Genomic DNA, 23,646 nt, shown 5'->3' with positions numbered 1-23,646 from the left:
CAAGGTTCTCGCTGTGGAAAAAGAAGAATGTGTGACTGCTGGACGCTTTCGGCACTCGCATCACCTGTCGGCTCGCCGTCCGTGGTTTTGTCGCGCGAGTATCTGCAGATCGCGGTTTGATTCGTCTGTGCCTTTCTGCCGCCAAGTGCGCGAACGCGAGTTGGCACACTTCGCGCTGTGGGTTCTAGTCCGTAGCTTGTCTAGGGTGCGCGCTTTTCAGCAACACTGTTTATGCGCACGATGTGGGTAATGATTGTACGCGAGCGTACTGCGATTCATCGGGGACCTGCTGCCTCATTGAAAAAATCAACAGCCGCCGCCTCATGACATTCCGGAGTACCGAAATGACAAATCGGCGACATCGCCGCTCATCCGGGGATCCGCGACCACTGAACTTCCAAAAGTTCGGCATGGAATCGTCGTAGGTGCGAATAACTTATTTCTCTCACGAATTTCGTACACCAAAAACTTTGCGATTACGGGTACTGAAGAACGTTGCAATAAACGTTCGAATTACTGTTAGCTAGCGGTAGGCCGGGCCCATAGGCCCGTGTTAGTATTCTGCTTAAGCTTCGGCGAACTTCTCTGTAAAGGCTGCATACGCAGGTATTTTCGAGCGACTTTGTGCAAAAGGTAACTTCAGTTTCGCTGCGACTGCGCCACAGCGCAAAGCAACTGCTCCAAAATGTCGTCCACTAAAAAGGGCTTCGCGCCTGTGTACAGAGCAGGCTTTTTGAGCTTCTTTTTTTTTTTTTTTGTTCAACTTTGCCGCAGTGGTCTAAGGGTAACGCTAAGAAAGAGTCCCCGCACGGGACTCTTTCGATCGCGATTGGGCCCGACCCTGTTCGAATTTCGCTCATACGATAGGCTCCTTTCCTCAACCGGCGCAAATGAACCGATCGCGATGTAAAAGTTCGATCACGATTAGGCTCGATCGCGATCGAAAGTGTCCCGCGTGACACCGGTATACATTTCGGGACAGTGTGTATGTACAGCCTGCTGCCTACCGAGTAGGGCTGTTTAACGAGTCAGGCACAGCCTCGACGCTTTTGTACAGCTGCAGCACGTCGCCGGCTGGTAAGGGCGGGGCGGGGTGAAGGTACTGTTGCACATTTCATGAGCCCGACTTAAAAGGGTTGCGGTATGGCACGCAGAGAGGTCGAGAAATAGGGGGGGGGGGGGGGAGCATGTGACGAACGCGTCCTCTACATTCGCGCCGCGACCCGTTTATACTGTCGGAGCCAGACAACTACCGTCCGTATATTTTATCTCGGGCTTTGCTTTCTGTATACGACATGTAGCATTATGCTTTCTTGTGGGCCTAGTCTGCATGCCTGGGTAATGTTGAATGTCGGACAAGTTTACGCTCGGCAGTCCCCCTGGCACAAGCTTCGAAATCTACGTACTCCCGCTAGCATTTTTAATAATAAAAAATACATGAAAATGAAGCAACAAGCTACGTATTAGTTTCCAAGAGGCGGTAATGTCTAAACGCACTTGGCCAATAGGAAAGGTACGTGGTACATACGTCAAATTAAGACAGTGATTTAGATGTCATGTCAGATGTCATGTGCTGTGGAACTTATAATTAAGTCCTATTTCGGAAAAGACACGGAAACCTGTATTTTTGTCTTGATAATTACGGAATCATGCGACACGAAAAAATGATACGATTTTCCGTGTCTACTTTTTCGCCGTTACCGAGGGATATCCGTTTGGTTGCCTAGCCGGAGCAGCTGTAAACGATGCGGTTTATAGTTCATATTTCGTCGAAAACTAGCGCTTGCTTTTTTCTTTTTTACCGCGGCATCTGCGGTCGCCTCCGCTAGCTGTTGTTTTACCTTGAACGGCTGCCAAGTGTTGTGGGCACGGTTACGTGAATCGACCGTTTACGCGGTCACGCCCAGTTCCGTCGCCGAATCACGTAACAGCCTCTGCCTCGCCACGTTGGTTCCCTTCAAAGTGTTTCCACAGCGTTTACTATTGTAAAACGGGTATACAGAAAGCTATTAGACCACTGTCACGTATATGGCGAGGAAGAGGTCTTAATTTGGACCTTTATAAACTTTTTTTAGGGGTCGCGTTACTCATTCTTACCTCTGGCCGTAAGAGACTGGAATGTTCTTCTTCCTGTTATTTTCTCTGTGCGCATTGTGATTTTGCGCAACTCTGTGTTCTGGCCTTGAATATTGATTAGTATTATAGGACGTGTAGCCCCGAGCTGTAATACCTTTGGAGGCGAAGCAGGTACCATAGCGGTGTTGAATGCAAGAGTGATCACGGTTGTGTAGCGTTTCTCAGGGCTTAAGAGTGTGAGTATTTGCGGTTCTTGGATGCTCAAAGTAAGTTTTATAGTAACAATACTGGAAGGAAATTTGGTGCTGATGTATACTTCGGCAAGAATACTGGTGGGATATTTGCGTGCGGTCGCACCTATATACTTTGTAAAAACGTGAATGTTGACCTGTCGATAGATTTGTTTAAAAATTGTCTTTGGCGTATTTTTGTAGTAACCTTATTCGAGATTCTTTTTATTCGAAATTGTTATATAATTAGAACTTTCATTTGGCCTCTAATTCCTACGCTGTTCGGTGGACTTCAGAACGTCGCAAACAAAATTTGGTAGGTGACCAATTCGAGGTTACCGCAGGTGTACTCGATAGGATCATTTGTGGGCTGAACATCGCATAATGAAACACGGTAACCATGAAAGCAAAACAGAACTGCGACAAGAAAACGTTCACGCATGGATACGCAACGCAGGTAATTTAGGCGAAAAGTGCAATAACTGTAGCTGGGGTGCTTTTTTTTTTTTCGTACCATAGAAACGAACCATGGAACAATTTATTCGCTACGCTTGATATCCGCAGTTACGTAACTACTGCAATCGCCGGGTTTCTCTATAGTAATTATGTTCTGAAAATGTTTTTTAATCGAATAAAACTTTACCTAGGCGCTTTACTTTCGCCGATGATCGAAAAAAAAAAAAAAAAGTGCTGTGACTTGGAACGTCGATCGGGGTGCATTTTATTGCTTCCTTCTCGCGCGCGTCTCGAACGCCACTCTTCCGTCTTGGCGCTCGTTATCAGTCCGGTCATTGAAAACACACCTTGCGTCGTTTATTCCCTGTCGCCCGGCAGTTTCACCCCAGTGGTGCAATGAAAGAAGTTACAGCGCAATATCTCCCACTTCGCGTTCCCTCGAAGTCGTACACGAAGGGACTCGGCCTAAAGCACCACTTGAGCCCCTCGACCGTGCGCTTCGAATGATGAACCGCGAGACGCTCTTTTACACTGCTTGGATTCCAAGTACACTCGAGAACGGGCCGCACTGGTGCAAGTGCGGTGCCCTCTCGCCCCTGCCCTCGCCCGAGAAAATGATAGACAAGAGCGCGCCGCTATCCGAGGTACGTTGTTGGGAAAGGCTTTGAAATTGTAGGCATATATCTAACGCTTCGTCATCCCAGACGTTGACTGTGTCGACCAGGTAGCGGGATCGAATGCCGGCCGCGGCGGCCGCATTTCCATGAGGGCGATATGCGTAAACACCTGTGTGCTTAGATTTAGGTGCACGTTAAAAAACCCCATGTGGTCAAAATTTCCGGAGCGTGCCTCATATTCAGATCGTGGTTTTGGCGCGTAAACCACCCTAATCTATCTGTGATTGTATCGACGAGTGTTCCGGCCAACCGAGCTTGAGCGGCCGAGATAGCGGCGATTAGATCTTGTCGCGTGGCCTACATGCGTGAATGAATAAACGCATTACGCAAACAATAGCGCTCGCTCGCCAATTTGGTACAAATAGATTGCGGGGATTAAGTACGGTCGGCGGAGGCATTGTACCGTAATGGCGTGGTCCCGTGTAAGGGCCGCACCTTGTCAAGATAGCGAAAGAAAGAGAGCGGCCCTTATTTGAACGTTTACGGTATTACCCCGTGCCGAGGGACAATGCGGAACCAATAGCCCGCTCGTCGCGTCTCAAGTTCCTTGTCGGCACACCTATATCGCGTGGAACACTCCTCGTGTCTTTCGCCCCGCAGAAGTTCCTCGTCTCACGTTATCTCGTGCATTTGCGAGCCATCGGTGTCAAACCGCTGCATCTGCCAACTGCATGCGTGCCTGACACCGTGAAAAGTGCGCGCGATTGTTTCGCAGCCCCGTTGAAGAGCTCGTCTCGCCCAGGTATTTGCAAGCGGACGTTGACTCCAAGCACGCCCTCGACCCAGCAGACTATCTATGGATTGACGAGTGGATGTAATAGAATGATGGGTGTGACGTTAGGGGATAGGAAGCGAGCAGATTGGGGTGAGGGAACAAACGCGAGTTTATGACATAATAATAATATTTGGGGTTTTACGTGCCAAAACCACTTTCTGATTATGAGGCACGCCGTAGTGGAGGACTCCGGAAATTTTGACCACCTGGGGTTCTTTAACGTGCACCTAAATCTAAGCACACGGGTGTTTTCGCATTTCGCCCCCATCGAAATGCGGCCGCCGTGGCCGGGATTCGATCCCGCGACCTCGTGGAGTTTATGACATCTTAGTCGAAATCAAGAAAAAGAAATTGGGGGCAGGGCATGTAATGAGGAGGGAAGATAACCGGTACGTGGTCATTAAGAAGCTTTAGCTCGGGTGCTCCTATCTAAATGCATGTAAACGGAGAATTCGTTTTTCTCGGCAACCGGTGCGCCAAGTTTGACGAGGTTTGTTGCATTTAAAAGAAAAACTTAAAATCTAGTGACTGTTGGTTTCGAATTTTTGAGTTAGGTCGTCAATTTTTTTATTAAAAATTGGCAAAAATCAAAAATGTTCAGCAAACGAAACTATCAAGTTTACAACTCTGTAACTCCACAACAAAAAACGATAATACAATAATGTGAATTGGATCTAATAGTACATCCAAAGCGGACAAAATTGATATGGCACAGATGAATGTAAACAAAAAAAAAAATTGATGATATGGAAATACAGGTTTTGCAGAACTCTTGTAACCAAAGTAACAAATTCACGTAAGATGTAAAATGACATCGAATTTGTCCGCTTTGAACGATCTAATAGATGCCGTCTACAGAACTGCAATATCTGTTCTTGATGCAGAGCTATGAATTTCTGAACTTTGTGCTTCTATTATTTTCAAACGGCCGAATATTTGAAGATCTTTTAAGCAAAATTCGGACCCTAAATCGAAATTCCGCTTTATTTTTAACTTTCTCTCTCAAATGCAACAAATTTCATTGAAATCGGTCGAGGGGTTATCTCGGAATAACGTTTTTGCGTTTTACATGTATTTGAATAGGCCGCGTCGGAGTTGGGTCCGAGCTAAAGCTTCCTCTTAAGGGTTGCGGACTGGATTCCAAGAGAAGGGAAGCGTAGCAGGGGGCGGCAGAAAGTTAGGTGAGCGGCTGAGATTAGGAAGTTTGCAGGGACAACATGACCACAATGAGCACGTGACCGGGGTAGTTGGAGAAGTGTGGGAGAGGCCTTTGCCCCGCAGTGGGTGTAACCAGGCTTGTGCTGCTGCTGATGATCATGATAAGTGGATGTAATGAGCAGCCTCCTTGAAACGGGGTGGCACACTGTTAAAAAGAAAAATAGGGTTGTAGTAGCTATACTTCGCGTCACACTATTTGCTACCAGAGTATACCTGTAGTTGGTAACGACAGAGTTGCTAACAACCGACTGAACAAGGTAGTCACTGTTACTAATGGGTCTGCAGCTACCGATTCCGAATGCAGTTAGCCTAACCGAATTCAAAGTTTCTGTTGTATAGCACATGCGTCGTACCCACTGTGGAATCCGCTACTGCTGGTCCGATATATGCAGCAGAAGTGAGAATCTTTGTACGTATTAGGTGGTGCTAACCGCGTTCGAAATTGGTAGCTGAGACACATTAATAACAGTGACTACGTCTTTTTTCAGTTATGTTACTATATCGTTACTAACTGCAGTTATACTAAGGTAACTAATGGTGTCTCACTAGGTATAGTAGCTAATACGACATTTCTTTAGAGTGATAGCTGATGCCACCGATTTCTTTAATTCTTGCGTTTCCTGTATCTATGTTACAAGCCCCTGTGATTCGTAGTTCGTGTTGGCAATTCCATTCAGCCTGGAAGAAATGTGTTGCCCTGAACGGCTAATGTCGAGTCGTCCTGCGCGTTTCCTGCCTTTGCGTAATCAGTACTCCAGCCATATTTTGCTATTCTCTACGGCAGATTCAACAATATTTTCTTTGTTGTTCTTAGAACGCGAGCTCTCGGACAGCGTAAGTAAAATCATTGACCTCCACGTAAGTGCTGCGACATGCTCTAAAAAGGTTTTCATATAGTAACGTTGCGACAAGTTTACGCAATCGCTTGTATGGTTTCAGCGCTATTTCCGCAAGTTACGCAAATATATAGTCTTCCGCAAATTTCCTCGCATAACATCTTGTTCTCGGACATCCTTATCTGACTTAGAAATGTGTATTGCACTGCCCTTTGAATTATGGCAAACCCTGTCTTTTTCTGTTTGTTTTTATTCCTTGCTCTTTGATATGGCTTCACCTGAATGGAACACACACAGGCTGTGTTTTAACAGCTGCTCAGTGCTTTCTCTAGTGTGACCATTGGCATAACCAGACAATTTTTTCGGGGTTGGGGGAATGTCCCCACCCCATTTGTCTTGGTTCCCCTCCCCCGAAAAAAATATTCGTAGGCAGGCGAGCATTCTTTCAATACAAGTATGAGACACTTGCGGTACATCCATATAATACGGCAGTTAAGCACTGAAACGTATTCTTTGAGTAATCGCCTTTGCTAGCTTTCTCTGCTCGTAACATCACTTAGTACACTCAGAGCATCACCTATTATCGCGCTGCTCTTGGGTGTTGACCTTGCTGCACGTTTCTTTCATTTTATTCCTAGTTCAGTCGAACATGAATGTCGTCAGTAAAACTTGCGGTTATGCGGATAGAATGCCGATTTGAACCAAGAGGCTGGCCAAGGTATCAAGGTCGCGTAATATCAGGTGTCGTACATGCGTAGAAGCGAGAAGCAACCTGGAAGGTTCATTGCCCCTAGGTAGGCGTTCTTCGTCACGTGACAGCAAATGTCCGCAGATCGTCGAGTAAAATGTGCATTTGTTTTCTTGTGCGCGCCTTACGCCGTGCCTGTTAATTCATTACTAAGCAATTTTTCTTTACTACAATTAGTGCTACCACGAAGCTCACTTCACTTTAGAAGAACTTGCTGTTGGGCTAGTTGGTAAGTCGTCTCGATAAAATAATTAGAGCCCGATTCGGCACACTCGCGTACACCCACGGAGCGACGCACGCAGACTTAGCGTGTGGTTGTCTAATAATTTGACATCGATATCAATGCTTCGCCTTTCGTGCGAAACTGCGAACTTGTTATTCTCATATTTGAATACAGACTGTAAAATGCAGAACAAGGTCCCACAGTCATAGACTGAAATGGGACTTCCTCTGCATAGCAAACGATAGAGTATTTAACGTAATTATAAGCAAAATTTAGAGAACTAACTAGTACATATACAATACACAAAAGCACAGAAGTCGATCATACAGAATAGTCAACCTCAGTGACAAAAAAACAAAAAAGGGAATAAAAATAAAAGCTTGCTGAACTATTTATTGCACACAAGCAGGAACCTAAATACGTCAATGGAAATTTAAGTAAGCGCAGAGCTTAATCGCATATTTACCTTGAAATTATATTTACTGCGAAAGAAATACGATAAAACAAATTAATTTTATTCCGATACGCATAAGGAAGAGTCCTTTAGATTTTTGTTAAAATATTAGTAATAGTGGGTAGTGGCTTCGTCGTACCGCAAAGTTAGTATCGAAAATTTTTAGGACGCAGAGGGCACGTGCCCGGTGTGCCCCCACCCCGAATGTGCCCCTGAGTGTGACATATATATATATATATATATATATATATATATATATATATATATATATATATATATATATATATATATATATATATAAATTTATTAGGTGGAACACACGAAAAAATATTGTCTGCATGACTTGCTCCAAGCGACGGGGGGCAAACATTATACCTCTTTTCTGTCCATATCTACCTGGCAATTAATTACATGTGTTAAATTTTGGTTGCATCAAGTTAACGTCGGACACTTGGTACTCAAGCCACAGGAAATGATATGCCAGTAACTTGTCGGGCTTTAACGTTCCGAAGCTGCACAATAGGCCATGGGAGAGAGAGAGTGTGGCTTTTGATCACGTGCGGTCGTTTACCGGGAACCCAGTGAGCCCTGCACGAGCGTTGTTTGCATTCCTTCCCCCATCGGAATGCGGAATTCATGGTTCGGGTGTCGAACCCTCGACCTCGTGCTGTGGCACGCGACGCCGCGTCCGCCCAACGCCACGTCGGCACGCAAGGCGCAACTATTTGCCAACACGAGCAAGCGGTGTTATTCGTGAAGCCGGTGGACAATCTCGTGCGCTGCGTGAACTGATCCTAACAAGGGTGCATCAGTGGGGCCCATGTACAGCCGCCCTGATTTTTAATAATATAGCGCGAGCGTCGACTGAACTGCTGGTGAGCGCCTTATAACGGCGATAAGCGTGCAACAAGAGCGTGCAACAAGGCGAGTGCAACAAGGCTCTTGCGCGAACTCTCGCCTTGTTGCACGCTTATCGCCGTTATAAGGCGCTCACCAGCAGTTCAGTCGACGCTCGCGCTATATTATTAAAAATCAGGGCGGCTGTACCACTGCGAGCATGCGCTGCGCTTACCGCTCTACTTGCAAAATGAGCTTGTTGGCTTTTTCTTTAAAAGGAGAAGGCATTCGCCCAGTGTGCCGGATAGCGGAGACCCGAGCGGCCCGGATGGCCCGAGTAACGGATACACCGCAGAGGCACGGCCGGAACCTGACCCCGCGGTGTACGGGGGAAACCGTCACTCTATTTTGCACTGGCAATGCGTCAGCATCCTGTCGCCATAGTTCAAAATCGCACATAGCGACAGACAAAGCAAACGTACAGTTCCTTTTTGTTTTTTATTCAGTCTTCGCTGTATGGCATTCCAAATCTCCTGGATTCGCTCGATTATTGCGATTTCGCTAAAGATCGCCTGAAATGTCAAGGAACTGTACAAGAAAATATCTGATAAATCGACACAAATAGTTGTATGAAATAATTCAGAGTGGTAAAGCATACTATTAAATATAGATTTTTTTGTTTGTCTGACTGAAAAAGGCTGATAACTACCGAAAAAAAAAAAAGTACGCCATTCTTGAGTTTAGTACCAGCACGTTAGTATGAAGTCACTGATTTCTAAGCACTTTCCCGTATTTGAGCTGATTTCCTGCAGGAAATGCTTTCGAAACTTGCCAGGTTCATTGTTTAGTTGCTTTAGAACGAAATGTTTAATCTATAACTAAGCAGGAGCTCCCGGTATGGAGAGTTCCTCATAAGTTGCCGTCTAGTTCCGCCATGTAAAACCCCGTAATTTCAATTACGCTCTGCAACATTGCAGGCTTGGCTTGCATGATGATTCGCAGAAGCCGTTGTGTTTCCGGGTGAACTCTGTGAAAGCAAAGAGTATTCAAACAGTATTGCAACTAGCTCCAACGCAAGACTCGTTCAAAGGGAACTGAGAGCTCGCAAATCCCACTGGAATTCGCACAAGGCCTTTGCGGTTATTCTCGAAAGAGTGACAGAGAGGAATAAAAAAAGATAGAGAAATACAACCTTGTGAAATACTGAAGTGATAGCAGGGGAAACAGAAAAAACAAAATCACACAGCCAATGCGCGACTAGTTACATATCGTTTCAATGAAACAGTGACACCACTTTGCTTCAAGCCAGATCGCGTGCACTGCAATAAACATGTTGCAATCGAAGCGATTGCGACCTGCCGCGAACAACTGCGTGTCGTAAGCTGCTATCTCATTGCGAGCTGTGTTACGTTACGCGAAAGGACACTGGCCTGCGTCGACGTAAACGTAGCGCGAACGCGGAGCATACAGCGCAAAGCAGCAAGGCACACCTTCGTGCTGCGTGTAGCTTCCTGCTACATTCGCTACACATGTAGCTCCGTTGAGAACGTAGCCTCGCGTTACGCTGGGGTGGATGACAGTTTTCCCTTTTAACGAACCTTCCTCCAGCTTGCAAAACTGATTCGCCATGTAAAGTACGTGTTTATTATCGCTGTGATAATCGATCAGTCACTCGGATCAGATCGAAGCCTCCCCCTTTCCGCTGCCGGTGTACCGGTGCATAGAGAATCGAGCAGTGGCGACGCGGGCGCCCAGGCGCGTCGGTGCATTATTAACTATTTCTTTGGCGCACTGCAACCGGCGGGAGGCGCAGTGAACCGCGCGCGCTTTTATCCGCGGTTCACTGAACGTGCCGGGAGGCGCGCGTTTCACGCGCTTGCACGATGCACTTACTCGGTCGTCAACTGTGGCGCGTGCAGCTCCCGGACTTGTTGGCGCGCGGCGACGTCTCGGAAGAGTCCGTGCACAAGCTATCGTCACAGTGGAACGCTTTCGCATGGCGTCGCGCAGCTGTGCGTCATTAACCGGGGTGACGTATTATAGCGATGCCGACTTTCTTAAACGCGCCGCTGCAACGCGCGAGGTCCTCGATTGGGCACCGGACCATGGCGGCAGCGCACTTGTGAGAGAGACTGAAAGGGAGAGAGAGAGTAATGGACGAATATAAATGTGAGACAGGGGGTTAGCCAGTACTGAACCCGGTTTGCGACCCGGCACCGGGGGAAAGGGAAAGGAGTGCAGACGATTACGAGAAGAAACAGCCCATTGTCGTATGTCGCCGACGTAGTGAAAATTACCAGCACTGTGTATCGCAGACGGCCGTTCTGTCCGGTTGCCTTCAGAAATAGCAGCAACGCTTTCGCGGCCTTCCGTAGCTGTGATATGGGAGGCCACGGTCGCCAAGGTCTTATCTAACGAGAAGGGGCTTCCGTTCATCTGGTTTAGAGCGCTGCGGAAACCAAGCCCTTTCCAGAGGACGGGCAGTAGCACAGCAGACGTTCCATAGCCTTCCTCGACACCAAAGGCATTACAATCGGCGCTATTGTCCATTCCAAGGCAGAATAAGTACTCATTGGTGAATGCACTGGCCAGGCGTAAGTGATGCCTGCGTATGGGGTAAACAGTGTATGTTGTAGGAAACAATATACGGACACTAAAATAGAAAAAAAGTAAAGCTGCATTGGTAAATTGCGCTTCTACAATAGAAACAGCCATAGGAGGTCTTGTGACGCCGGAAAAACACGCAAGAACGACATCTAGTGAGGCCATCTTTCAAGTTCCACCACTGTCTATGCAGTGGCAACATAGATTTCAACGGCGTCTGCTGGGGCCTAGTTAACTTCTTTTCCTGGTAAAGATAGACCACGTTATTTTACAAAAACAACCAGTGGTTAATCTTAGCAAATTTTCATAACATTGATCAAGCCACAACGGCCCAAATGCCAAAAGGTCCTTTCAAATTCGTTGCGGCAGACGGACGTAAGCGTGCTTGGATTTTGGCCGCGAATCTCAACAGGTGGAACTTGGGCCTTCATTTTCTTTTCTCATAGTGAACATACTAGCGCAAAATGACGAAAACAGAGCTGTAAAAGAATGCTTTGTGCGTGTAGACTTCTTTGTTGTTTCCATTTAGTATATATTTCTAACGATCGCTACATCGAAAAAAGGAAAGAACATTGAGATGCCTGGGGCGTTTTTGTTGGGGCACAAGTCAATTTTTAGCCTTCCAGTTAGGCATCGTAAAATTTCAGGTTGGTGTTATCGGGCGCAAAAATCAATCGTTAATCAAAATCAATCGTTAATCAGCAAATTGTTGAATCATTGTATTAATTTATCAAATATGAAACGCTCTTAAAGGAATGAATATTTCGGTGAGTCCATCATTCAATGAATGAATCGATCGTTCAATTCAGAGCGAAACATAATTTGTTAACTGCAGCGTATGAGTTTCTGTGATGGACACCCGTTGGCTGTGACAGTTCACATCGTTTCGAATCGCGCCCCTCTGCGTTCTGAACCGTCGACATCCTGGTGGGCTCGCAGACAAGCCGTTACACGTGCGCCGACTTTTGTCGAAAATGCAAATCGCTGCAAACATGTAACACGAAGGGCAACGCGTGACCTGATCTTCTCAAGGAAATGGATCGTATATGTGGCGTGACACATCTCACAATGAACGTCAACGTTAAATGGATGCGACAGCAAAATTACACGGATAAAGCGTTCTTTGAAAAACTCTGTCAATTTCGAAATAAGTTGATTATCAGAAGAAAAAAAAAAGAGGCCCAAGTTGCATTTTTTTTTAAATTTCGCTCTGAGTCCCGAACGCCGGTAAGCGTCAGTGATGTCAGGGATTTGAAAAAAAAAAGTATATATATATATATATATATATATATATATATATATATATATATATATATATATATATATATATATTTTTTATCGTATTTAGGTCGCGTTGGCTCAAGCAAAACTTCTCGAAACTTGCCATGTTCAATCTTCGGCTCCTTCAGAACAGAATGCAGTCTATCTTTACCGCTAAAGAATGACCTAGATCCTAGAAGACGCTGTCAAAACCCATGACGTTTCAGTGATCGGGTGCTTTTCTGGCTTACCAAGCGTCTTACCGTGCAAAGAGGGTCGTTTTTGATACTGTAAAAGGCTGACTTACTGATACACAAGAAAAATCATTTTTGTTTTCTCTTTACTGTCTCTTAATGTGATTTGCACGGAAGCAATGTGGCGAGAAACCAACATGCCAAATTGTTCCCTTCTGGGTAGCCGACATAGTCTTCACATCTCTGTAGCTCAATCCTGCTCCCAGAATGCGCACTGTGATAACATTTCTTTTCTCACTTCGTTCTCCACATTCGGCTGCTTTGATACTGACTTTCACTTCTCTGCGACTTAGTTCAATGTTCGTTTGCCGACTTCGCTTCTTGTCTCGTGTTCTGCTCGCCCGTCCGGGGCACCTGATTACACATACCGATTCTGGAGGATTTGCCCGAGAATGTCGACATGCCTACTATCACACGCTGAGCGGCACATTCCCGGTGACGCAAGTTATCTATTTGTGAACGTACGCGCTGTGGCTTAAGTTGCTGTGAAAGAGGTTAGATGCGCACGGACATACCAAAAATTGCAAGCAGTTTTCAAGAAATGCTAATCGCATAAAAAAAAATATATACGGTTTACGTGCCACGCATAACAGCGATAGCTCGTCGGACAACCATGCAATCAACTCATCGACGAAGACGCGACCGTCGTTTCGCCGACGATTTGCCAGTGTTTCCGCGGCATTTCCCGCGTTACCGGCAAAGTAACGAACTGATTGTTCATCTGCAAAAAACTCACTGCGCACAGGTTTAACGCCACTATAACGCCAGAGCTCACTGTAGTAAAATTTGTAGAAAACTGTACGCTTCGCACATGGTCTTCGAGATGGGCGGTGAGCGCGCCGCCGGATCTCGGACGCCACGCTTTGCAGAACCTGCGAATCTGCAGCGCGGGATACTTGCTGTGACCTTATAAAAGCTGCACCTGCGTTGGCGTTTCGAATGTGAAAAGGTATTTCAAAGTCATTTCCACTCGACATCTGTCGTTCCTGTCATTGCACGGGCTTTTGTAAACGACCGACGAAGTCATGTCGTCTGTGACAACTCACGTCTGCCGCTCGCCATTGTTTCAACGCCGTAGCGACTCGCGGGCGTTACGAGCACGGCACAATGTATAATTGCGTATCAACACACTTTGTACACAACTCGCCGGAGTTTTGACGGGTAAGTAGCGCGTAGGTGCACTGCAATCGGAAGCGTGAGTTTATCGGAACTCATTGATGGGCGACAGCGATATACATGTGTGGCCGCCAAAGAGAGGAAACGAACGTTTGTGAGTCTACTATGTTGTCCCTATGATTCAGGCATTCTTGACCAATGACTACTGCGAACAGTGAGTTCAATGACGACTAAAAGCGTGACCATGCGTTGAGCTGCTCAGCGAAGCCTGATAACGCAAATGACACGGCACTGACAAAGTAGGTGGGTCGGTGGATAGGGTAGCTGAAAGCACTAGTCCACGGATCGATATTGGCAGACAAAGGCCTAGCGAAAGAACGTAGAAACATGCGCCAGCTATGCATCAACTGAGAAAGTAGTATTCTTTTTTAGTAGTCCATTCGTTTTGATGCTATTCGGCCGTGTGGCGAGGACGCTGGTGTTTCAGTGCGTTTCGTCTTTTTTTTTTTTCTGTATTGGTTTTTAGCGCACGTAATGAGTGGTATACGCATGCATGGTTATGTTTCAGGTTAAGTAAAGTTATGAGTTACAACCATTACGTCTCTTTTCTTTTGTCCTGCGTCTATAGTTGCTCATTTTCGGACGCCATAGTGCATCTGCATTGGTCGAACTCTCCCAGATGTCCGGCATCGTCAGATATCGGAAGCAAGCAGCGACGAAGGTTAACGCCAAGTGACGGGGATACGGCAACATAGACTAGAGAACAAACGTGGGTACCTATTCTATAGAACTGAGATGTTACGTTAAAGAGCCTGGATCTTTCCAAGAGTGAGCCCTGCCCGTGGGAAGAAAGCTTTGTCAAGTTACTGGCATGCACGCGAAGGAATAAAATAATAGGCTTTACCGTAGCCTAGGCACACCCACCTGAAGGTCCGCTAGGTTCATTAGTAATTTTTGTTTATTAAACTGTTCGTTTATCTACTTAAGATGAAAGCCAGCAGCTATGTTAGACAAATGATGTAATGCATAGTAGAGGTAACCGTCTATGTAACAGAATAAGCGTCAGGCGTAGGACGGGTCCGGTTGACGCTGGACAGGCGTAGCCTGAGATCTGTGAAGATGCTTCGTCCTACACTTGGCTTAAATCGGAGGAACGTGGTGGTGATGACTTTGCGAACATGGTTGAGCTTGTTGAAACGTTTTCTGCGTCAGCAAACTTTTCTTCCACCGCCTTAAACACATGGTTGGTCGCTTAACGTTGAGTACTTGTGGAATGCGCTTGGAATTAAGCTGCTAGTCAATGCCATACGCCTAACGTTCTCATCCGCTTAGCCGAGGCGGCGCGGTGGAGAATTTGGAAAAACTAAAAAAAAGCCGCTGCTGTTCTTTGTTTCAACAATTGTCTTTTTCTCTGGACCAGACCTCTCAAATCCTGGCAGTCCAGAGGGCTCGCACCTGATGGTCCCCGAGTGGTTTTGGCAATGGTGAGGTTGAGTTTACTCGCGTCTATTGTGGAGCAAATAAAGTTTTTTCACTCACTCACTCACTCACTCTCGAAAATTTTTGCCCAAAAGCACAATCTGCGTACTCAAGTGGATTGCTTGCAGGGGCGTACATCACGGTGCATCATAAAGTTGAAGGCAGTGTTGCAGTAACGGGGTGAAATCGTAGCCCCCGAGATCGGGCGGCGTGTGGGCTTGCCGCTCGCCGCTAGGTTTCGGAGGCCGTTGTAATATAAAAGCGGTGGCAAAGCCATTGCCGATATTCCATGCATTAGCGTCGTAAAAATTGTGGCAAAGTACGTTCCTTTTTTTCCTGTTTTATGTTCCCGAAGCCTTTGCTATGCACCGTGCTACAAAACCGATACAACAGCGTGGGAGACGGGGCTATAGTTGGTATAATCTGTGATGTGCACAGTGCAACAGTGGACAAAGGAAGAAAAGGAAATAAGGGGACAAGTGTTTGTTTCCCTCTACTCTGTGGCGCGGTAAGCATTAGGGCAAAACTGACGCTGTGATGTACCTCGGTGTGCGTGTGAGAGGCAGGTATTGTAAAAATGACAACAGTATTAGTATTCCTAGCCGTCTAAGATATTTTGGGCGCTAGGAGAAAAAAAAAGAAAAAGAAAGGAAACTCCTTACTAGAACGCAGGAAAGACGGGACAGGAAGCACGTTGGTAGACGCCTGTGTTGTCCGAGTTTAAGTCTCAAGAGCATTAAGCATTGCTCTTTTTAGTACATGACTACATGGATATTTTTCTTGCTGTTTCGCCCTGTATGCGTCCTTCCCATTTTTAGAACGTGCTACGTTCTTCTAAGGCGTTTATTCTTGTCCCCAAGGTGCTGGAAATGTCTCGGACGTCTAATTCGTAAATATGGCCCGGCCAGCTTTCTGGCGATGTTCGTGCCTCGAATACTGACTCGAACCAATTGTAGGTGCTGCACACCCACAGTATACTTGCGAAATAAATAGCCAATTCCTTAATTGCGCAATTGCGGGCTGCAGCGTTTTGTCCTGCAAGAATTATGTTTGCCATCTTCGCGCGATCCGATGGAATAACCGAGTTGCGAAGTCTGCCGAAATAGATCTTAAAATATACCGCGTCAACAGTTGAAGCGAAGGCAGGCCGGGCGGGCGATCGAAACTATAGATTGGCGAAGCTGCAGCGGTGGGGCGTCTGCACGGAAGTCGTCTGCCGACGCTTCGCGGGTTGCTCGACTATGAGCTGCGCGAGCACTATTGGCTGTTGCGTCCGCACCTTCTATTTCAGGCGCAGCGCAAGGACATCGTATATGGTGTGCACGTGGCAAGAGCGTATGTGTGCGAGCGGGGCGTGAATCAACCGGGGAAGCTTTGATGAGTAATGCCAATTTTTTTTCTTTTTTTTTACCCGCTGGGCTGATCTCAGCTTACGTACCTCGGCGGCGCGCGCGAGAATACTTGGGAACAAATTTCGCTGTCACGGCGAAGTTGGAGGTAACTGGAACTTGGTAGGGCAGAATTCTTGGTGGCCATCGTCATCCGCAGTCTCCGTTACCACCCGCTGCTGCGTCAGGCACGGTCGGCAGCTTATACGTACCTGCAAAGCAACAAACTTTGAAAGAGTCACCACAGAGTGGTTTAAAATAATTATGCCGTATTTGTGAATTGCCCTTCCGCAGTAGCAACACGGACACTCAATCTTGCCGTGCAAGGAGGCTTAGTAAGCCGGAATGCGCAATAACGAAAGACATGTGGTCACGCCACCCTGCAGTTCGGGTATCCGATGGTTATGACGTCATAAATCTTCAGCTTCTACTCGGGTCTGTGGTTACCTCCTTAGCACTAAGAAGCAATGACTACACTGCGTATTTAGTAGACCGAATATTAAAATAGCCCCCTTTAAGTAGATTTTACTGCGTCAGAACTACTCAAATATATGTATACGGGAAAGTACGTTGAAATGTGCGACTTCTCTCATTGCGTTTCATTTCCCTTCTTAAAGGGACACTAAAGGTTAATATTAAGTCAACGTGGACTGTTGAAATACCATCCTGCAGAAACCTCGAAACGCTTGTTTCGTGCGAAGAAGAGACTTATTTTAAGAGAAAATGCGTTCTGAAGCGTCCGCGTACCTCTAGCGCAGTTCAAGTCACCCGCCCTCCTATCGAGGAGTATTGTCGTCATGGTCTCATAGTGACGTTGCGCCGTCGGTGAGTAAAACGGCTCCCGCAGACGGCACTACGGCTTTTCTGCACAAAACGCAAACGCGTGGCCAGAAAGAGCCAAGACAGAGCCGACAGCAGTGCGAAAGCGGGGAACTACGGTGGCTAGCGGAAGGGAAAGCGCACGACGATAAGCTGGTTCTTTATTTTATGACGCCAACTTCGACGCTCGTTGCAATGGATGACCCTGACAACGACACATTAGCTCGCGATGCTGGGCTCGAGTTCAGCGATTTAAGCACTGATGAACGTGACCTGCTGTTGAGGGCTCGCGCTGCCGGCGTCGTTGCGTACTACTACGACGACGGCCTGCTTTGAAAGGCACTTCACGCGACTTCAGTAAGTCGGCGTTGAACCTCTGGACGAAAGTGCAGCGAGCACACTACGTAATTTTTCGGCTCTTTGCCAGCGCGCTGTGGCAGAGGTACGGCACTTAACCACTTCGAACGGAGAGGTTCACTCGTTGGCACACAGTGATAAGTAACGTTGGATTCGCCGCTGCAACTGCCCTTGGTCAGGTTCCGCGGACCGTTCGCGCATCCTACGACATCACATGGACGTGGCATTCTCGCTGCTTGTTCCAAATGCAAGTTTCGCGAGCCAGCAGGACAACCGCTGCACGACGCGATAAGGAAACAACTGAAACTCCAAAGCGCGCGCGGCGCAATGTCGAGCGCGCAGAGTCGAGCGAAAACGAAACCTTTCGATCACCCATACAACTCAAGGGTAACGTCAGAATGTTGTTTTTTCTTAGAATCGGATAGAAGTAGACAAGTAGCATTTTCTTCCGTCTTATAATCTGATGAAATGATCTTTTTAATACGAGTAGTTGAGTACTAGTGACATAAATTATGACGAGTGCTTTCGTCATCGGGCTAGTGCCGGAATGTCGTTGGGGGGTCTCAAATCGTGTCATGCATTTACCTCAATTTCTCGGTTACTAAAGATCTGTTCGCGATTATATTGACGCCTTAGACGTTCTAGAGCATTGCTTTATCACTTTGACTTTCTGGTAACCTTTAGTGTCCCTTTAATAATGAACCGTATTTAGGAACATGTGAATACTTCGCCAGTCTAGGCTAACATGGACTTGCTATATTAGCGTGAGTGACTGTTTTCGACGTTGAAAGTGATTTCGATTGAACAATTTTACCTGTCAGTAGACCCGGGTATTCGCCACAACAGCTTACAGAACACGGGGTTCGCGAGAAAGCTGACATTTGGCAGGACCACAGCACATAAACTCGAATTTAATTGATTAATGTCACACTCAATTTTTCAGGCCTAGTTCGGAATAAAGCCCCTTGATAATTTGAAAGTAGCCACACTCTCCTCCTCACGGCGCTTTCCTCCTCGATTCTCCTCGCCCGCGGGCTGCGCACGGCACGCTTTTCCTCCTGGGCTCCCGCGGACGGGCCGCAGGATTCTATGGAGGCGTGTTATTTTGGGCCAGTTGCGCGCCTCAGTGGGGTTGAAAATTTTGAAAAATGCTAATAACAGCATCGATAATGCTGGAGGCAACGTTTATGAAGAGGTTGGTTTCTTTCTTAAAGCCTTATGAGCGGGGTATACCGATGTAAAGGGAGCATTGAGGCGAGTTCTATACTCCAGACAATTTTTCTGCCACATGATCAGATGCTTTACTTCGTGCGTCTGATCTCGTATTGGTTGTGACACATCCCTTTGTGTGTGGCTTATTAAGCGAAAGCCTTAGACCTCTGCTTCAAGGTCCCGTTGTGAGCTACAGAAAATATCACGAGACCGAAGGAAGGCGGGAAGCGAACCAAAGCATGCGCAGCCGCGTATAAGAGATGATTAATGATTAGAAAAGTAATGATTGATTTGCGATTGGATTAAGATGAATTCGGGTGTATTATGGAGGATTAAAGTCGATGAAGGTGCATTAGGGTGAATGAAGGTGGATAAAGGTGCGTAAAGGACTAGGTTGGGTTAAGGTAGATTAGGGTGGATGAAGGTGCGTTGAGGCGCATTAAGGACGATTATAGTGGATTAGGGTGGATTAAAGTGCGTGAAGGATAAGGGTGGATTAAGAAGGATTAAGTTGCATTAGGGAGGATTATGTTGGGCTAGAGTGAATTAAAGTGAATGAAGGAGGATTAGGGGTGACTAAGGTAGATGGACGTGGATTCGGGTGGATTAAGGTGAATTAAGGACGATTATAGTTGATTAGGGTAGAGTAAAGCGAATGAGGAAGCATTATGATTGATTAAGGAGGATTAAAGTGCATTAAGGAGGGCTAGAGTAGATTAAGGTCGATGAAGGTGGATTACGGTGCATTAAGAAGGTCTTTCGTGGATTATGGTGGAATAAAGTGAATGAAGGAGGATTAAGGTCGATGAATGTGGATTCGGTGGATTAATGTGCATTAGGAGGATTATGGTAGACTAATCGGTCATAATACTCAATGAGCCCTAATTCACCTTAGTCCACCCTAATCCACCTTGATGCTCCTTCATCCACCTTAATACTCCCAACCTACCTTAATACAACTTAATCAACCTACATCGCCCCTAATGCACCTTAGCCTACCCTATAGTCTTAATCCTCCTTTATCAACCCTAATCAGTGGCGTAGCAACAGGGGGGGCCGTGGGCCCCGGGTGCAAGGGGCCAGCGGGGGGGGTGTCATATACGTCTGAAGACACCCGGAACTTGTTGATATCCTCGCCTTCCTTGACTACAGCCGGGGGGGGGGGGGTGACAGAAGACTTATGGGCCCCGGGTGCCAGACGACCTAGCTACGCCACTGACCCTAATCCATCATAATTCGCCTTAATCTTACTTCATTCACCTGAATCCTTATTCATGCTCCTTAATCCTGCTTAATAGTCCCAATCTACGTTAATACACCCTAATTCACCTCTATCAAACCTAATCCATCCTAATCGGTCTTAATCCTCCTTTATCAACCCTAATTCAACTTAATCCACATTAATCTTACTTTATCCACCTGAATCTTCCCTAATCATTGTTCATGCACCCTGATCGGTCTTAATACCCTTTCATCAGCCCTTCACCTTAATCCACCATAATCGGGCTTAATCCTCCTCCACCCACCTTAACCTTTATTCATGCATCTTAACCCTTCTTAATGCACTTTAATCCACCTTAGTCTTCTTTAATACACTCTAATCAACCTTAATCCTCCCTAATCCACCTTATGTCAATCACTAATGATTCATTAATTAACTTGGGTAATCATTCTCTTATACAGGGGTGGACATGCTTTGGGTCACCTCTGACCTTCCTTGGGTTACGTGATACTTCCAGTTTGAAACATAGAGATCTAAAGGCTTTCGCCTTAAAACTTAAAAAAAAAAACTCAATGTTGACTAGCTAACCCTCATCACCTGCAATACCACGGGTATACTTTTAGCGACGTGATGGAGCCGCCCCGGAATATTAAGCATACTGAGGACAACCGCAACAAAAACGCTGGTAAGCAGGCCGGAAGAATGAAAAAAAATGCAGCATTACGGGATGCTTTGCTACGAGCTATAAGAAAGACGCCTCAGCTCGCAAACAACGCTGTTCTTTGTCGGAACAAAGTTCTTTCGGCCAATGTCCTGCAGCCACTGCTTCCTGCGCAAGCCGTCACGCTTTCCTTGTGGTACCATAAAAACGGCATAACCATCTTCAGGCTTCTTGCTGCAGTTATATGCGCAACAGCCCGGCATTGCGCTAGCACATAGAGCAGGAAACACAGCGTACAACGTTCGCTACGCCGAACTAAAGCGCCGAGCCAGCCGTGCTCAGGAGGAAAATGGCGCGAACGAAAAAGAAAAACACAAGCAAAACTCAAGACCTGCGCGTTTCCAAGGGCAACGGCAGGGAGACCAATCGTCGTGCAGAAAAACGGGGGCAAAACTGGTTACCGCGGGGGGGGACGCGCAAGGGGCGAGGAGGAGGCGAGGAGGTCGCGCGGCGGCGGCAGAGTTCAAAGAGTGTCGCTACTTTCAAATTATCAAGGGGTTTTAGTTCGGAAGGGAGATTAAGGGAGATGTCTCAAGAGCGCCCCCCCCCGCTCCCCCCCCCACGCACACACATACACAATGGTAATTTGTAATTTATACTCATGGGGGGGGGGGGTAAAATAAGATACCGCATTCAACAGGCCTAAACAGCGTAGGCGACGTTGGACAGACAAAGCAGCGCATTGTGTCGTCTGTTTCACCCGTCCCGTCGTCTGCGTTGTTTCGCCGTGCATGTACGAAACTACTTTCCTATCTGTCACGCCACTCTGACGTACCGACGCTGTTCAAGCTGGAAACTTAAGAAAAAAAAGAAGTAGCGTTGACCGCATTTTTGTATTTAATATAATCAATTTATTGCCGCGAAATTGCTAGAATAGTTCTGAAAGAATACTTTATCGAGCGCGAACTGATTCAGCGTTTCTCTTTAGACTCCCTTTAAGCATAGACGGAGTGCAAACAAGTTGGTAATGAAAATTCTTTCGTTATTGCCCCCCTCCCCCCTCCTTATGCACGTAATACGCACAGTCGAGGACCTTCGAGCTTGTCATGAATAAACATAGATGAATATAATGTCCCGCCTGTGTACAGTAGCGGCGGAACTGCGACGCGCGTGGCCCCTTCTCGGTGTGGTGGCCTCAGTATAGAGGAAGGTGGGGGAGGGGTGGGGGGTGGAAGGCGAGGAGGAGGGAGTGGCGCCCTCTAATCGGCGGCGGCGGCCGTTTCCGGAGGCACGTGTTTGGCGCGACCGGGGGTTCAAGGGACAGCCGGAGGAAGACCACTATGCGACGTCGCCCACACCCCTCCGGCTCGCGCTGTTTACGCCAACGTTGTTTGCGCGGCTTTACCTACAGGCTGCGCCGCGTGTCGCGTTTGTCGTTGCGGTCAACTGTCTGCGAACACCGCTGAAGGGAAAGAGCTACGCGGAGGTAGAAGCGCGCGAGATCACGTGACGGCCCAACTGAAAATACACTTCCGCGGTGGTCTCATTCCGGTGCGTTCAAGCTCGGTGGCTGCGAAAAATGTGCGGGCAACCGCGAAAGGTTACAGAACGCTTGATTTGAGAAAAAAAAAAAAAAAGCTGCACATCTCCACAGTTCAATAACGAATTATAGGCGATTATTCCACTATTTACAAACATAGGCCCTGGGCGCGTCTTTCGGTTTTTCTCATTGACGTAGCCCGCTAAATTTAGCGAGCATTAAAGGCATTGGCTCTGATATTGAGTAGCAGGAGTGCGTTAAAATCAAAGCTCGCACATTTTCAACACTTTTTCCGTGTGCATAACAATTTTAAGAGTAAACGCATCCCTTATGTTGTGCGAAAATTGTATGTCTTAGTCCTAAGACACAACGCGCATGTCTTTTATCTCAAAACTTAAAAATAGACTATCCGCACATTAAAACTTAAGAACGTGCTTTCTGTTCCGGCGCATGACCGGAAGGCCCGTGACCGGAAGTTTCTTGTGGCTGCACTCTCGCTGCTCTTATCGCGCGAGTGAAGCCGTCTGTAGTATTCCGAATAGGTGGCAGGGTCGGGTCGCTGGTTATGAGGTACTGGGTATCGTCCAGTGCAGGCGCATAATTTGCTCTAGCCGTCGCTCTCCCTCTTTCTTTCACTTCCCCGTATACCCCTCCCCACGTGTTAGGGTAGCAAACTGGCCGAAGTGCAAATAACTTCCCTTTCTTTCTTCCTTCCCGCTTTCTCTTTCTCCAACCTCTAATGTTGTATCCGAACGACGCATCGTTGTACAGTTTTACTGGCTGCTGTCACAATCTGCTCAGAAATTAAACCTTTCCTTTCTCTTCAGTGCCACAGAAGGCTGGCCGCGAGTGTAGCCTCGGTCTTGAACTGGGTCTCTTCTTGTGATCACCTGCCGTGTAACCAAGGTATCACCGCCATTCGCACTTCAAATTGCTTTCCTTTCTTTAAGGTTTTCCGGGATTTTTTTTTTTATTAAATTCCCTGGCAGCCTATGACACTGATACTCAAAGCGGAACAAAGAAATAAAGCAGTTGTTGATAACTTTCACAATGCCAACCGAAGATCTTCGACAACTTACACCAATAAGCTATGTGTTTAAAAACCACGTATTTCGCCATATTTCAACCATCCAGCCACGCTCGCAATCGAAAAACCGGAAAAGGACACCATTGTTTGCAGTCTGCCTAGGTTCGTAGTTAAGAC

The 23,646-nt window shown here is 46.8% G+C and overlaps 1 protein-coding gene across 2 annotated transcripts in view; it reads left to right on the top strand.

The window, feature by feature from the left end:
* Positions 1–23,646, top strand: part of Fim (plastin-2 fimbrin) — a 69,096-nt gene that overhangs the window by 788 nt on the left and 44,662 nt on the right. Inside the window, exon 1 of one of the 2 annotated variants that reach the window (XM_075673202.1) lies at positions 15,230–15,248. The exons of the other annotated variant lie outside the window; for it this stretch is intronic. Within the exon in view, the coding sequence (XP_075529317.1) occupies positions 15,246–15,248 (3 nt within the window). The 5' untranslated portion in view covers positions 15,230–15,245. Of the gene's footprint in view, positions 1–15,229; positions 15,249–23,646 lie in introns of those variants that run through there. 2 annotated transcript variants of the gene reach the window in all.

This window comes from Dermacentor variabilis, chromosome 10 (genome assembly GCF_050947875.1).
Source record: "Dermacentor variabilis isolate Ectoservices chromosome 10, ASM5094787v1, whole genome shotgun sequence".
NCBI classification, from domain to species: Eukaryota; Metazoa; Arthropoda; class Arachnida; order Ixodida; family Ixodidae; genus Dermacentor; species Dermacentor variabilis.
The sequence above is the reverse complement of the archived record's forward strand: the minus strand, read 5'-3'. Positions and strand labels throughout refer to the sequence as shown.